Source organism: Grus americana, chromosome 3 (genome assembly GCF_028858705.1).
Source record: "Grus americana isolate bGruAme1 chromosome 3, bGruAme1.mat, whole genome shotgun sequence".
Classification (NCBI taxonomy): Eukaryota; Metazoa; Chordata; class Aves; order Gruiformes; family Gruidae; genus Grus; species Grus americana.
The window spans coordinates 59,867,010-59,883,343 of record NC_072854.1 but is presented as its reverse complement, the minus strand read 5'-3'; the positions used below and the strand labels follow the sequence as shown (position 1 = coordinate 59,883,343).

General features: G+C 42.0%; 1 protein-coding gene across 11 annotated transcripts in view; it reads left to right on the top strand.

The window, feature by feature from the left end:
• The window catches only part of PTPRK (protein tyrosine phosphatase receptor type K), a 416,921-nt gene that overhangs the window by 203,275 nt on the left and 197,312 nt on the right, over positions 1–16,334 (top strand). For all 11 annotated transcript variants that reach the window (XM_054820467.1, XM_054820471.1, XM_054820468.1 and 8 more), the window contains exon 6: positions 3,005–3,179. In XM_054820467.1, the coding sequence (XP_054676442.1) occupies positions 3,005–3,179 (175 nt within the window). The remainder of the gene's footprint in view (positions 1–3,004; positions 3,180–16,334) is intronic.

Here is a 16,334-nt window from a genome sequence, read left to right as displayed (position 1 = left end):
GATAGACTTTGAAGATGTAATTGTGCAGTTGGATTTCCAAGAAACAAATCCTTATACAGAGAAATTTGAGCAACTACTCTAAGCCTTGTAAGATAAAGTGGTAGGCAATCACTGATGTAAATAGAAAAGAAAATCGTAGATTTTGTGGTTGGAGTAGAGCTGTAAATCTTGTTAAATTTAATTTTGATTATTTGCTTTGAAAGTGTATTAGTATTTCATTTTAAGAAGGAGCCCGATTCACTTTGTTTCTCAACATGAAGCGTGCAGACAAGCTTAAGTAAGCAAGTTTTGAACTTCGGACGGGAAATTATTTTACACAGCAAGCCTCGATGTGCTTCTCTGCTGCAGACGGAGCGCTTGGCATTCGCATTTAAAGCACTGGACTTACTGAAGGGAGTCCTTCATTTTAGAAAACTCTCTAATAGTTTTATTTCCCTTCATAGCAAAGCAAGAAAGAATGCGTTACATGGGTTACTTCTCAAGTCTGCTACCATATCATTTGTAACAATGCGCCTTCTATTTATCATATGCTGCTTGGTTGGTTTAACAACGATGTGGCAAGTTTGTGTTTAGTGGGGGAGCTTGACTTCCCTTTGCTGGCTGGCCGGGGTGTAGCGATGAGAGTTTGTGCTGGGGGGGTGGGGGGGCATGGACGAGCACGAGAGGAAGAAAATGCCATGAGGTTTGTTTATTTTGGTTTCTTCGAGGCACCAGATCCAAGTTTCGTATTAAGTTATCATTCCAGAGAGTTCAAACCTCTGGTTGAAATGAGAGGTGGGGGGGAAGGAGCTAGAAAATCCTGCTTTAGGATTTAGCTTTCCCTGTCAGGAGAAGCCAGCTAAGCGGAGGGGGAGGTGTACCTCCCACAAAATAATTTTGCTGTAGCTTGAGCAGCACCGAAATAAAGCCTTTAACATCGCTCCTCATTTGTGTGATATTGGAATTTAATAATTTCATTGATCCTTGAAGTTCAATAAGGCCTTTCATTTGTAGAAGTCCTTTGCAGGCATCAGCAAACTTCCTTAATTCTTCTTAATAGGAGGCAGATATTTGCAGAGCTGAGAAGGCAGCTGGTGCCGGTCGCGGGGCGACTCGCCAGCGCTGCGATGGAGCCGGGTTTCCAAGCGCCCAGCCTCCGTTGCTTTTGCCCTGCGAACGTCCCTGTCAGATAGCATCCCTGCGATGAGCAGGCTTTCGGTGCTCACAGGGTGGCGACTGTTTTAGGGAGAAGCAGTGCGAGTACCTTTTGGAAGTGTCTCACGCACCATCTTTCTTCTGGAGGTCTGGTTTCACTCTTTGCATCTCACTCTGCTTTCTGGCCCGGCCCTGCAGGCTGAGCTCACCCCGGGGTAGCGGCTCCCGGCGCTTTCGGGTGTAACGGGGAAAAGAGTGGCTGGGGGTGGTGGAAAAAGGCATTGCCTTCATGAAATGAGGAAGAGTCACTGCTGTTGATAAAGGTGATGGTGTGGTCTTCGTAGGGGAATACCAGTGACTGAAAGAATCTGAAATCTGCCAAGTTGGGTATAAATGAACATTTTCACCTGAGGCTTGCAGTGGAGCATGGGCTGGGTGCTTTGACCACTGCAAGAAAGATGGCAGAAGCTAAAATTCATTTGTTGAAACACATTAAGAGTTAAAATGAATTCTTGTTACAGTGAGTTTGCAGCAGCACTGAACCCCTGGTCAATTTGTCGCAAAACCGTTTAGAGAGTGACTAACCCGTGCTAAGATCGCGAAGTGTGGATGTAAAACGACGTGCTGGAGTATTATGAGGTGGTACTGCCTGTGACAGGAGGCTGGCTAATATACGCATGCAGCATTAACTCATTTCCTTTTTCTCCCCTTTCTATTTTTGCCACAGGCTTTCAGGTTATTAAATTCTGTGGCTCAGCAGTACCGCTCCTTGTGTTAGGCAGAAAGCTCTGAGTTTAAGACCTCAATGAAGTTTCTCATTCAAGGGGTTGATTAGAGCTAAAAATGTCAGTGGAGGTCACGTTTTGCTACGTATCGAGCAGAGCAGGCGATGCAGTTACAAGGAAATTATGATGTCTTTCTGGTGTCTGAGCAAAGCTGAGCACTCAGAATTTGTATCCTGGTCAGGGAGTAACATGTAGTTGATCCATGGAGGAGAGCAGGGACGTCATTTGTTCACTTGGTGCATGTTTTTTGGGGGTCTTTTTTTTTTTTTTTTTCAATACTAACTTTCGGTGGAGGGTCTGGTTTTTGATTAAAATAAAAATTGAGCATTTAATGTGAACGTGAATAAGGACAAAGGGTTGCAAAAGAGATCAAACTGTTTCTACCTTACTGACCTCTCACCCTGCCCTGCAGCTCCAGACAGATTAAATTTTTCAGTGATTTGTGGGAGCTATGATTTTTTCAGAACTCTTTATGTTCCTTCCTTTAAATGAGATATACATCATTCCTCTTCTAGCAGCTTCCTTCCCTCCTCTCTTTATTTCAACTAGCTTTAGGTAGATAGGTGGTCCTTAGTATAACAAAGGTACAATTTTAGAAGGTACTGAATTTGGGTAGATAAAAGGGAACATAAAAAGGAAACATTGGCTGATTGCTGAAAAAGAGCTGTTGAAAACCTGTGAAATTTCAAGGCCAGGTTTGTTTAAATATTTCTTACAATACACTCAGGATATCTGTTATAATTTTATTTAATATGGAATGCATTTTCTTAGGAGTACAAGTGCTACTGCTGGGCTTTCCTAAGGTGGTTCCAGCTAAGAAGCAGTGGCAGTTGAGTGTGTCGTGGTCATGTTTTATGGCAGTGTGAAAGCCTGATGGTGCTTTTCACCCCAACTTTACTCTGACATGCTTTTGAGTACTGCTTGTCTCTTGATGGGACCTCAGCACTGAGCTCTTCTACCATGGAAATGCAGCACAGGGTGAATGCATTTGGATTTTTTTTTAATGTATTCGTTGTATGATGATCATGATAAATGTCTTTTGTATTCTTATGAGATAACTCTGCCTTGATTTCTCTTATTTTCAGAGAAGAAATGGGGAAGATATTCCAGTTGCTCAGACTAAAAATATCAATCACAGAAGATTTGCTGCTACCTTTAAATTGCAAGAGGTGACAAAAACCGACCAGGATTTATACCGCTGTGTGACTCAGTCAGAAAGAGGTTCAGGAGTGTCAAATTTTGCTCAACTTATTGTTCGAGGTAAAGTTTTAATTGCTTTCATTTTATCCATTTAAATCCTCTTAATACCAGTGCTTTCTACTTACACCTTCTATTTAGCCTACAGGTGCCTCGATCTGAAATGATCATCCAAAGATTAGCCCTATGAGGCTCCTGAATTTACCATAAAATGAAAGACTGGTTTGCAAAACTTCTTACAATTTCTTTCCATAGAATTCATCTGTGTAAAAACCCTGATCTTGCAACGTGTGTAACAAGCCTGCATGCTTTTCTATTTGTTGAACTTAAGGTGAAAACTGCTTAACTTTTTATAAATATTTTTACAAGTATGAGAGAATCTGCTGTAGTTAGTTAACATTCCCTTTTAAAACCTGTTGCCTTGAGCAGACTGGTAGTACAGCAAATAATAATACCACATTGTTCTGTTACCTGGAAGATAGGTATATAAAAATAGTTGTAAACTTTAACCTACCCAAGGAGTGAGAGCATTATGGAGATATTCTATACGATTTCCAACCTCTGAAGCACGAGGAAGAAAATGACAAACTTGCTTTTTTTCTACTTGAAATACTTTTTTGTTACAATTCATTTGGAAGCCCGTTGGGGTGCAACCATAGCTTGTGTGTGGTGATGTTGGGTTGGTGATTTGTTTATGCATTTTTTGTTCTGGAAGCATGTCATCTGACTGGCAAAGGATATAACTGAATACAGGAGTTCAGTTTTCGCTTCCAAAAGTCAATTGCAGTTTGGCCTGGGATAAGCTATGAAGTCTCTACTTGTCTAATTGTGTCACCTGCAAAATCACCCATTTCACTCTTAGTTGTGATGAGGTTTAATGTTTTTGAAGTGAGAAAAAGAAGAGGTGTACAAAATCTGCCTCTGGTGCTGCTGCCCGGTGCGGGGACTGTTTTGGCCAGGTAAGTGCAGGGGTTGGGCGCATGATGGGCTCTCGCTTGACTTGTTGGTCCAGCAATCGGCTCTTTGGTCTGTCGGCATCTGGGAGTCGGCCACTGCGTCTGGAGCCAGGACAGGGAAAGGATGTTCGTCCTCAGCTTGCAGAAATAAAAGTAGCGTAGGAAATGCTCTAAGATATTTGGTATCTGGCATTTGCTGGCAGGAGTGTTTTCCCTCAGAGACCGGTTGATTGAGGTCAACTAGGTTTTATGCCTGCTATATAACATCAATAAAAATGGGCTTTGCTGACCATATGAGGATTTAGACAATATGTTAACAGCTTTTTTTATTCTGTAGATGTACCTTTTGTCTAGCAAAGTGCAAGACAGTCTTCATCCTAATACAATGAAATTAGTCCTGTTACAGCACAAAACCAGACTTTCTGTTTTGTTGTTAGAAAAGCAGGCCAAATGGATGTATTTATCCAATAAATGACGTTTTCTATTTTTTCCTTCTATTATAATAGAGCAATAAAATGGTATTTAAACCACCATTTCTCTCTCAAAAAAAAATGAGATAATATCACACTTCATAGTACTCTTTTTCAATGCAGCATATATTTCTGCAGAGAAGCTTGGGTCATTTGATAGAGAATACCATCTTTATGGCTCAAATCATAAACTTGATATCTAGCTGTATGTACAAGAGCTATATACGTTTCATATTTTAAGACTAATTTTACTTTTTGTGTGCTTTTTGCATTGGACACCCAAGAATTTTAAGGGGGTTTATTTTTTATATATATATATATATATAAAGAAAAATAAAAAGATTAATCTTCTAAAAACATTTTCATCTATTTGACATCATGGTGGAGGACTAAGATTTATGTTTTACAGTAGGATTTATTGCTTGCTGTTATATTTGAAAAGCAATATACAGTAATATATTTTCTTGTTTGTCTGGATAACCACTAAATAAATCTTGTTAGCCAAAAAAGCATACCCTTAGGGATCAGCTACCCTGGTGTTAAAACTGTACTGAAAATTAACCATAATGACAGGTCCTATATCTCAGTGGCACTTTAAAGCTGACATCCTGCTGCATGGATTCAAAAGATGATAATTTTAAAGGAAATTTTTGGGCCACTGATACGAATTGCCTTTAATAAGAGCTGGCATAGTATTGCCCATTGTCAAAGATGACCCAGGGGGAAGAGTTTATTAGTGCGTTTCCTTCTAAACTGGAAGTGACAGGGCATGCTTGGGGCCTTTTTGTTGCTGTGTGTAACAAATGAAAATTTCGCTGCAGAATTCTCATGCTGAAGAGTATTGATCTGTGTGTTCTCACAGCCAGAGGAGGAGAACAAAACCCAAACAAACGATGAAACACAATTTACTTTGTCATGGCTTTAGTATTGCTTCCAGATCATTTTGAGTAATGATAAGGTCTTCAGTTTGTAGAAGCCAAACTTTACTGACAATGCTCGGTATTAGAGAGCGAGGGATGAGGAGCAGGAGTTGTTGCCCGGTATCTCAAAACGTGTGTGTTTAGGTATGTGGCAGAGATCCGTATATATTCCACGTCTGTACGGACGTGTGGTACCATAATGTAGGGTAGAGGCATCCAGTATTGTTCTGATGGGCGGTCCATAAGTTAGTCTTACGGAAATTTCCAATTATGTAATGTACATCTCATTGAAACATCATTATTTCTTTTTAACAGAAGAATTACTTTTCGTGGAGTTCTGAACTTTATTACAAATGTGGTTACCTGGGAGGGCTGGTATACATTTAAAGACCTTTAAAGGGATAACTGAATTACTCCGATTAATTTTTTGAAGAAAAATCAGACTCAGATAGGATTTCTAATTCAATTATGACATTTTATCAAAAGTAGTTCCAGTCAATGATTTAATGTCTCACCTTTGCTTAGTGCTGGTCTTCAGCTTCCAGCTCAGTGGCTGCATTGTATTGATTTTTTACATAATTTCTATGGCATTGCTGTCATTCTTGGATACAGGTAGAAGGAGCTCTCCCTTTCCCCTTCCTTTTACAGGAAGCTTGGTGCTGTCATTACTGTTAGTTGACTTCTCCTCCCAAATAGGTGCATCTGATTACTCGTCTGTTTATATTTTTGCTTGGTGGCCGGTAAATTGGCAATTTCTGGGAAGGTAATTTCTTGAACTCTTCAGGGGTGTCTTCACTGGAACTGGAGTGAGATGGTGGGAGGAACAGTAGCTGTGTTATGTAAGGAAGTGTGAACAAGGTGACACTGACAATTTCTTTCTTTTTATTTGTTTCTTACCTGCTTTTGAGAACAAGTGTATTGTGCTCTCAAAGTCTTTCTATTGCTTTTACTACTTAACATGGAATTGTAGAAATTAAGTGCCCAAAGACATCACCCATGCCCTGGCTCATGTATATACTTGCTGTATACAATTGTGTAGACTTTCCAAATTACAGTACCAAATAGCATTACTCTCTGCAGCCAGTAACGATCTTTGCCCTGGAACCAGTTCTTGTACTGTGTCATTGTTCAGAGCTCTTAAAAGCTACCAAAATATTTGTCTTGAAGTTGGCAATATTTATCAGAAAAGCCATCTTGTGCATCAAAAAAAGAGCAAGTTTTCATCACAGCGGTTGTGCTCAACCTCTTGGTTGACCTGGTATGTTAAAAGCGGCTATCAGGAGGGGATGAAACTGATGTTGCATTCTTATGTGGTTTACTAACAAAACTGTGTAGAATAATCCCAATTTAATTTGTTTCTGTTTGGAATGTCTTGCACTTGGGCAGTCCCGCAGGGATCATGAATGAAACCACCAGTTTCTTTGGCTGCAGTGGATCTGGAAGATCCACTTAAGTGCTAAGTCTTTCTGGGTTTTTTTTGTTTGATTGGTTTTGGTTTTTTGGTGGTTTTTTTTTTTAAATTTATTTTCATGAAACAGCAGTTTGTTGCTCTGATTGTAAAAAAAAAAAAAAAAATCCTAAGGAAACCTCTCTCAACTGGTATGATAAGGAATTACGCTTTATGTGAAGTGTACGCTTTCCCAAGTTTGTTTTCCTTTAAAGTAGTTACACATTGTTAACAGACTAATTGTACAAAATTTAATATTATACTATTAAATACTGTGGAAATATATATAAATCAGTGGAAATATGGTGTGTTTTATTTTGTGTAGTGAATCTTACATAGATTAGTTGGAAGAAAATGTAGATTAGTGTTAAAGACAGATAAAAAAATAAGGAAGAAGACTCAATATGATTCAATCGTAATGTTCATTAATAATCTGTAAATAGCTCTACCATATGTTTGGTTCTAAGTATAGTATCTAAGATAAGTATCTAAGTTTTATTGGAGTCATAAATTATAACAAATTTTGATGTTTTCACTAGGTGAATGTAGTTTTTAACATTTCTTCATCCAGCCCAAACAACTCTTCTGTGGTAGGGTCAAAGCAAGCGGAAGCCTACACCTTGGTTTGTAGCTCAAATATGGAATTGTCTTCATGTCCCTGGTAAATCTAAGTTAGCAACAGAAAACAAAAGGAAGGCAGTTTTCTTCTACATGTTTACTTCTACTGTGTTCTGGTCCCGAAATCACAAGTTCTGATAAACTGGCCTGTTTGTATGGGCTTACTAATATGAAAAAAGTTATGTTGTTTCTTGTATTTGCTTTGACTTAGTAAGCGGTCTCTCCTCTAAGTCTTTGGTTCGAGTTTTGGTGAGGTTTGTGGTAATACTCTTCTTTGCTTCTCTTGATTGACTTAGTTTGCTTTCAGGAGCAGTTTCTATTGTGGAAGTAAGTCTGGCACTGATGTTTCTACCTTTCTTGTCTGAAATCCCTTCAAGAATTTTATATAGGAAAACCAGCAATTTGACTGGTCCCTGGTGATGCCAGAACACTGTGGAGATGGAGTTTGCCTGTGGCAAATACTTCTCATAGGAGCATTATTTTTTTCTCTTAAAAGAAAACTCTGAAGTCTTTCCTTTTGAGAAAGCTGTGGTTTGAAATTCACTTTACAAATTTCACTAGTACTTGTTTTGTCTGGAAAAAAGTGAAATCTCTGGACTTGCTACCAATGTGTGTCCTCAATTTTGCTACCTGGTGTATTTGTTCAGTGTAGTAGTGGACTTAAAAGTATGCCTAATGACATGGAGAGCACTAGGTGTCAGAGAGAAGAAAATGCATCAGGTAGTCTGAATATATACTCCCTGCTTGCAAACGGTCTAACTCTTTATGTACCAATTTTGCAAAATGACCCATATCTCTGTCCTCCATTATTAAGTTATCTGTCTGATGAATAGTAGATATTTTTTTTTCCCTTCCACCCCTCTGGTCATATCACTCACCATCAGTTCCATAAATGCTAGACAAATCAGGTTATTAGTGATACTTCGTAATATGTTCAGAAATTCAATTTCCAGGAGACAGTGGTGATATGTAATAAGGCTTTGGACTGTATCTTTGAAGAGTCTTGAGCTGGGTCTTTAGTTGTGTGTTTCTCTGAATTCACTGAATTTCAGAGCAGAGGGGAAACTGGGGAGAGAGATTCTATAGTCCAAGTTGTTGACACTTGTGGGCTTAACATGGTTATCTTGGCTAAGTGTCCCTTTGAACTATTGCCAGACTTCTGTATGAGAATGCAAATGTGTCAGTTGTGAGTCAGAAGAGCCATGTGGCATCTTTGCTTGGTTCATAAGTACAGATACTAATACTGTTACTCTTTTGTACCCTCAGCCCACCTTCAAAAAGACCGAGTTTTCCATTAGCAGAAGCGTAATTCTCTCATAGTTGTATTCTTGTAGGAAAAGCAGATGACAACTTCTTAATAACTTTGCAGCAGTTGGAAAAATAACGCCGTGATTTTGCAAAGTTTTTCCAAACCTTGCTAATAAAACACAAGATATATTTTGGGTGTATATTTAGGTGTAAACATCCTTCAAAGAGTCCAGGATCCAATTAACTTGAACTTTTTGTGACATCCTCTGGTATTAATTTCTCTACTGTCTTAAGATCTTATCCTCTTTAAGCAGATTTAACACAGGAATTTTCCTATTTTCAATCCTCTGTTTCTTCCAGCAGGTAAAGAGGGGCTGTCACTCTGAAGTCAAATCCTGCCTCTTTTACGTAAGAATAATGAAACAAGAATATAGGAAAATATCTCATTAACTCTACATGTTCATAATTAATACATTGAGCCAGATAGGAGTCCTGAGCTCTTCACATATCTACCATACCAGAAAGAGTAGCAGCTTCACTTTCTTATCAGGCAACGCTTCTGTGCAAGTAACTTTGCTCATTTCCATCATTGGTTTATATAATTAATAGGTGTGCTGCCCGTTTTCTTTAGAATGCACAGGAAAGTTGCATTTCCTGGAGAAGCAGGAGAAAATAGTTTTGACTGCATTTAGAAAATTAAAAAAAAAAAAAAAAAAAAAGCCAAAGGAGACTTGGATTCGCATGAGGAAGCAGAAATGCAGAGTGTTTGGAACAGGCTCAATTCCGTTGTTATGTGGAGTGGTCCTGGCTGTACAGAGCTGCATTTGAAATCACAGAATCAGAGAATGATTGAGGTTGCAGTAGACTTCTGGAGATCATCTGGTTCAAGCCCCCTTTTTCAAGCAGAACCACATAGATCTGGTTGCCCAGGACCATGTTCTGATGGCTTCTGAGTATCTCCAAGGATGGAGACTCCACAACCTCCCTGTGCCAGTGCTTGGTCACCCTCGCAGTGAAAAAGTGTTTCCTGATGTTCAGGCAGAACCTCCTGTGTTCCAGTTTGTGCCCGTTGCCTCTGGTCCTGTCACTGGGCATCACTGAATAGAGCCTGCTTCAGCCATCTTTGCACCCTCGCTTCAGGGATTTATACACATTGATGAGACTCCCATGAGCCTTCTCTTCTCCAGGCTGACCAGTCCTGGTTCAGCCTTTTTCAATAGTCTCATCATCATCTTTGTTGGATTCTCTCCAGTATGTCCATGTCTCTCTTGTACTGAGGAGCCCAGAACTGGACCCAGCACTCCAGGTGTGGCCTCACCAGTGCTGAATAGAGGGGAAGGATCACCTCTCCTGACCTGCTGGCAATACTTTGTCTAATGCAGCCCGGGATATAATTAGCCTTTTTTTTTTTTTTTTTTTTCTTCCCCCCACCCTGGGACACATTGCTGGCTCAGGTTCAACCAGGTGTCCACCAGGACTCCGGATCCTTTTCCACCAAGCTGCTTTCCAGCTGGGTGGGTCCCAGCGTATGGTGGTGCCTGGGGTTGTTCCTCCCCAGGTGCGGGACTTTGCACTTTTCCTTGTTGAACTTCATGAGGTTCCTGTCAGCCCATTTCTCCAGCCTGTCAAGATCCCTCTGGATGGCAGCATGACCCTCTGGTGTTATCAGCCACTCCTCCTAGTTTGGTGTCATCAGCAAACTTGCTGAGGGTACACTCTGCATCATCCAAATCATTAATGAACTTGTTAAACGTGAAATGCCACAATGCTTTGTAGCAATTGGTTTGCTTACTTTTTTCAAGGGTGCTGTCATTTCAAAGTCTTTTCATGTATGCATGATTTTTAAAGTTTGTGTGCTACTATCACTAAAAGTAAAACCTTGTATTCTTGATGAAGATTAGTCTGCTCTTTGGTGTGATGGACACTGCCTATCTGATGGCTTCATCCCAGGGTTGGCTTAGTTTGGGTGAAGAGTGTTTCTATCTACTTAGAATCCTCTTGAAGTCTGTTTAATGGGAACTGCTGCTGTGGTGTGTTGACCATGGCTGGAGGTCAAGTGCCCCCCAAAGCCGTCCTATCACTCCCCTCCTCAGCTGGACAGGGGAGAGAAAATATAATGAAAGGCTCGTGGATCAAGATAAGGACGGGGAGAGATCACTCACCAATTACCGTCACGGGCAAAACAGACTCGACTTGGGGAAAATTAAATTAATTTATTACCAATCAAATCAGAGTAAGATGATGAGAAACAAAACCTGAATCTTTAAACACCTTCTCCCCACCCCTCCCTTCTTCCCAGGCTCAACTTCATTCCCGATTTCTCTCCCTCCTCTCCCCCAGCAGCACAGGGGGACGGGGAATGGGGGTTACGGTCAGTTCATCACATGTCTCTGCTGCTCCTTCCTCCTCAGGGGGAGGACTCCTCACACTCTTCCCCTGCTCCAGAGTGGAGTCCCTCCCATGGGAGACAGTCCTCCATGAACTTCTCCAACATGAGTCCTGCTAGCAAATCTGCTCCAGTGTGGGCTCGATCTCCACGGGTCCACAGGTCCTGCCAGGAGTCTGCTCCAGTGTAGGCTTCCCACAGGGCCACAGAGTCCTTCAGGTGTCTCCACCTGCTCCAGCATGGGGTCCTCCACAGGCTGCAAGTGGATATCTGCTCCACCGTCATCCTCCATAGGCTGCAGGGGGACAGCCTGCCTCACCATGGTCTTCTCTATGGGCTGCAGGGGGATCTCTGCTCTGGCGCCTGGAGCACCTCCTCCCCCTCCTTCTGCACTGACCTTGGTGTCTGCAGAGTTGTTCCTCTTACATATTCTCACTCCTTTTCCTGGCTGCAGTTGCTGTTGTGCAGCAACATTTCACCCTTCTTAACTCTGTTATCTCAGAGGCTACCACCATCGCTGGTGGACTCATCTTGGCCAGCAGTGGGTCTGTCTTGGAGCTGGCTGGCATTGGCTCTGTCGGACGTGGGGGAAGCTTCTGGCAGCTTCTCACAGAAGCCACCCCTGTAGATCCCCCACTGCCAAAACCTTGTCACGCAAACCCAATACAGTTGCTCTGTTGTAGCTCTGTGATTTGTTCTTCAGGAAGATCTGAAACATGTAAGATAAAGCACATGTTTTGCTTTTATCTCGTAAGATGTGAGTTTTGTACTGCTTGATGTAGTCTAGATTAATATTCTTATTAGGCGCAAGCTAACCTCTTCTGTGCTGATATGCATCATCCTACTGTATTCCCTGAACCTTAAGGTGACTGATTTGGATCAGAACAAAAACCAGAGTCCTGTAGCCCCATGTCCTGCCCGTGGCCAGGCTCAGTATTTGGTATTTGGGATAGAGCATCAGAAAAGAGCAGATGTAGAGGTGTCCCTTGCTGGCATAGGATTCTACCTTCCTGGGGGTCTGCGGTTCAGGCATCTTTTAAGTAAGGGGTGGTACCCTCTCAACTTGGACATTAGTGTCATGCTTTGGTTTCTCACTCATGGAGAAAATGTGTGAGTGTAGAGCAGAGGGGCAAAGTACAGAGGGAGAGAGAGAATACTGCTCATCTTAACTCGTTTCTTCTTGAAAGTATGCTGTTTGCTCTATGTGTGAAGCCACAGAGCCTGTTGAAAGAGTTTATCAGAGAGTAACAAATACAAAATTAGTAGCTACATCAAAGATGACAAGTGACCAAGTGATTGAGTTGAAATGAAGAGGGTTTTTATCTTTATTTTTAAGGTGGTTTTTTTATCTTTATTTAAACTCAGTCCTGTTATCACTCCCAGGTAGGAATGAATAACGTATAACCTCTTGTGCCAAAGCATAGATTTAAAACCTCTGTACAGTTTTGCATAAGTGCTAAATATCTTTATATCAGAATCATAGTTAACTTAAAAAATCACTTATTAAAAAATAACCATGCAGGAACCAAATCAGTTTGACGATTAACTAACTAACTAATATTGTGCAAGGGAAATTGTCTATTTTTGGTTTTCATTGCATACTTTTTCCCAAGCTCTGTGGTAGATGCTGGTGCTGTGTGGCACTTTGGTTTGTGAATCCAAGCAGCCAGCAGTTCCTGTTGTGCTTCCTGCAAGGCTTCATCCAGCCTGCATGGAGAGCACGTGGAATAGCAAATCCTGCAAAAGTCCTTTTATCTTCTCTTTCCTCCAGTCACTTCTCAGTGGAAACCATGATGGGAACTCTCTTCCCACAGGCTCGGAGTGGAAACCAGCAGGACAAAGGGAAAAAAGAGGAGGGGGGGCTGGGAATGCTGGTAATTAGCTAGATCAATGTTTATCCACCATGGCTATTTTTGTTTCTTTTTCAGCATCACTTATATGTATCTGAAGCTGACACATCTCTAGGCATCTGATCACTTTTAGAACTACAAATAGTTTTTCTTGTATCTTACCTAATTATTAAGTGCGACACTATTTGTGTGGTATTAGGTGTGATACTGTTTTGTGTCCAGGAATGAATATGTAGCATGCCTGACTGGTTTTCTGAAGGTCATCTTTGACCATGTACATAAACGTTCAGACAGGAATGTACTTTCAAAACAAATCTCTGGATTTAATTCTCTTCCTGGCCCTTGATTGCTGTGAGAACAAAGGAACTACCCTTCTTTGAGAGAAGTAATACTTTCTCGCTGCCAGTAGGCATTCATAGAATCATAGAATGGTTTGGGTTGGAAGGGACCTCAAAGCCCATCTAGTTCCAACCCCCCTGCCATGGGCAGGGACACCCTCCACTAGACCACATTGCCCAAAGCCCCATCCAGCCTGGCCTTGAACACTTCCAGGGAGGGGGCAGCCACAACCTCTCTGGGCAACCTGTTCCAGTGCCTCACCACCCTCACAGTAAAGAATTTCTGTCTAACATCTAATCTAAATCGACCCTCCTTCAGCTTAAACCCATTACCCCTTGTCCTGTCACTACACTCCCTGATAAACAGTCCTCTCCAGCTTTCTTGTAGGCCCACTTGAGGTACTGGAAGGCTGCTATAAGGTCTCCTCGGAGTCTTCTTTTCTCCAGGCTGAACAACCCCAACTGTCTCAGCCTGTCCTCACAGGAGAGGTGCTCCAGCCCTCTGATCATCTCCGTGGTCCTCCTCTGGACTCTCTCCAACAGCTCAATGTCTTTCTTGTACTGGGGCCGCCAGAGCTGAATGCACATGTTTTGCTTTTATTTCATAATATATTTGGTAATGACTAAAGTTTATCCCAAGTAAGACTACCTGACGTGCACGTAGAGGGGTCACTGGGTGCTCAGCACCAACAGCTTCTCTCTGTAGGTCTGCTCCTGTTGTCCCACACTGCTCACTAGTGAGGCATTAGGGAATACCAGCAGTCCATGAAGCGTTTTGGAGATTTTTTTCCTCCACCAAAATTAATGCAGAAAAAGAGCTTTTAAAGTTAAGTTTGTAACCCTGATCCCTCTCGCCATGTGGAGGAGGAATGCCCGTGCTGGCCCAAGAAGGAGCAGTGCAGAGCCAGGGAGAGCTGGGCAGGGCTTTAAGGGATTGCTGTGTTTGGGTAAAGTGACGGTGAAGGGGCAGCTGTTGGCAGGGAGGAAGGCTTTGCTCCTCTCCCATGCTCCTAGCTACACACAATCCCTCTCCTCCTTCTGTTGACTCTAGGGCTGCGTCACTTCCATGGGCTAGTTCAACGAGCAAAATGGATGTCAAGCTGCTCCCTCTCAGCTTCGCTGGGACACCTCTGACTTACTGGGGGGTGCAATCAGCTCGCCAGAGCTGGCCCAAGGGCTAGGAGCCCAGAGTGGGGAGGAGGGCAGGAACAGAGCCCTCTCCTGCTTGCCAGGCAACGGGCTGCTACTTGTTCTTGTCAGGTCTTGTGGAGACCTTGCCATGATTTGGCAGTAAAATAAACACCGCTGTAGGGTCCATACTACTCAGTCAAAATCGGTGGAGGCCTGTGATGTAAAGTAGTGACCTGGGATGAACTTGGCCAGGCGGCTCACAGCTGCAGAGGCGTTAGCTCTGCGCCAGCAGGCTTAGTGCCGGCTTTAGGTAATGTTCCTCTGGCGTCTTCTGCCTCTGTGACAGATCAGGTATTCTCAGCCCCTGTGCAGGCAGCGTAAGCTGGGTATCATGTGCTCTGCCTAAACCAGCAAAGGCAAGATACGATGCGGTCTCACTCAGCCCGGTTCAAAATTGCGTTGCCGGTGATGCCACAGATGTGGCATTAATCACTGATTGCTTGAGCGTGGTCTCACCGTTTAGGTGTTGTCCTTCCTATACCTCTGTAATTTTCTCGTGTGCCTCCTTATTAGGAAGGTGCCTAGGTGAATTCAAAGAGCAAATAAAGCATTTGGGAAATTAAAATGTGATCACTCTGAATAGTGGGATCCCTGTTTGCCTTTAGATTTGATGGGAGGCAGTGCAAAGGAAAGAAGGAGGTGAGGAAAAAGCTCTTGGCAGGTGTCACTTTAGGGAGGAAATAAGGGGGTTTGTTTCTTATATCTGTTTTATCCAAGTACAATGACATGAGGGTCATTTGCAGTAATGTGATTTTTCTCATCTTAATTAGAGATGTCTCCAGACTGCCCTACCACATCAGTGCTGTATTTCACTTGGATAATTCCCGTCTCTATATTTATTTAAATCAAATGTTTCATTTGAATCCTGCAGCCCAGGATGGTCTGTCTCAGTTAAAATGCCATTGACGTTAGCAGGGAGGTTAAGAAAATATTTACTGAAGGGTAGACAAAGTTCCCTTACCTGCCATCCTTTTCCAGTTTGGGGGAGGGGAAAACCCCTCTAGGTTTGACATCTTTGTGTATTGTGCAGGGTTGTTAAAAAGTGTGCTGATGAGTAGATGCATGGTAATGATGAAAAGGAGTGCATTTGGAATTCAATGTAGATGGCAGAAAATGCGGGATGTCAGAGAAGCCATATATTAAAGGGAATTTGAATTGGAAACTGAATCCCAACCTGCCACTGGGGGCATTTTGATCATTTTGATTTATTAAACTTTTATAACAGCATTCAGATGAAGCTGAATTAAAACGCTTAGTCTTGGGTGGTTTATGGTACACAAGTCATCATGCTAGTGAAGTCTTGCCATGATCAATGTAGAGTTAATCTAAGTTCCTTTTTGAGTGCAGGCACACCTGTGTGTTTTAGTATGTATTTAAAAATCTAATAGTGTTCTAATACTGAAGCACTTAACAAAAATACAAAGTGAAGCCACCCCTGACATTAATTTTCAGCTGCATTTGAGTGAATCTTGCTATTAAATTGTAGATGAACTGCAGGAACTGCATATATATACCTATACCAGTTTCATATATGGATAAATATACATGTATTATAAAATAGCTAGCCATGGAAATCTAGCAATATTTCCTTGGAAATAGGTCATATGCCTAAAGGCATAAGACACTTGCATTGTAGTACTGTCCTGACCATCTTCCAGCTTTAGCAGCCGCACATAGTCTTACTGAGCACTATCTCTGCAATAAAAAGAAATCAATTACTATTAGAGTGGCACTGCAGGTTAAAGGCGTTACAGGTTCACACTCAGTTTTGCAGCAGGGAGATGATACTGAGCT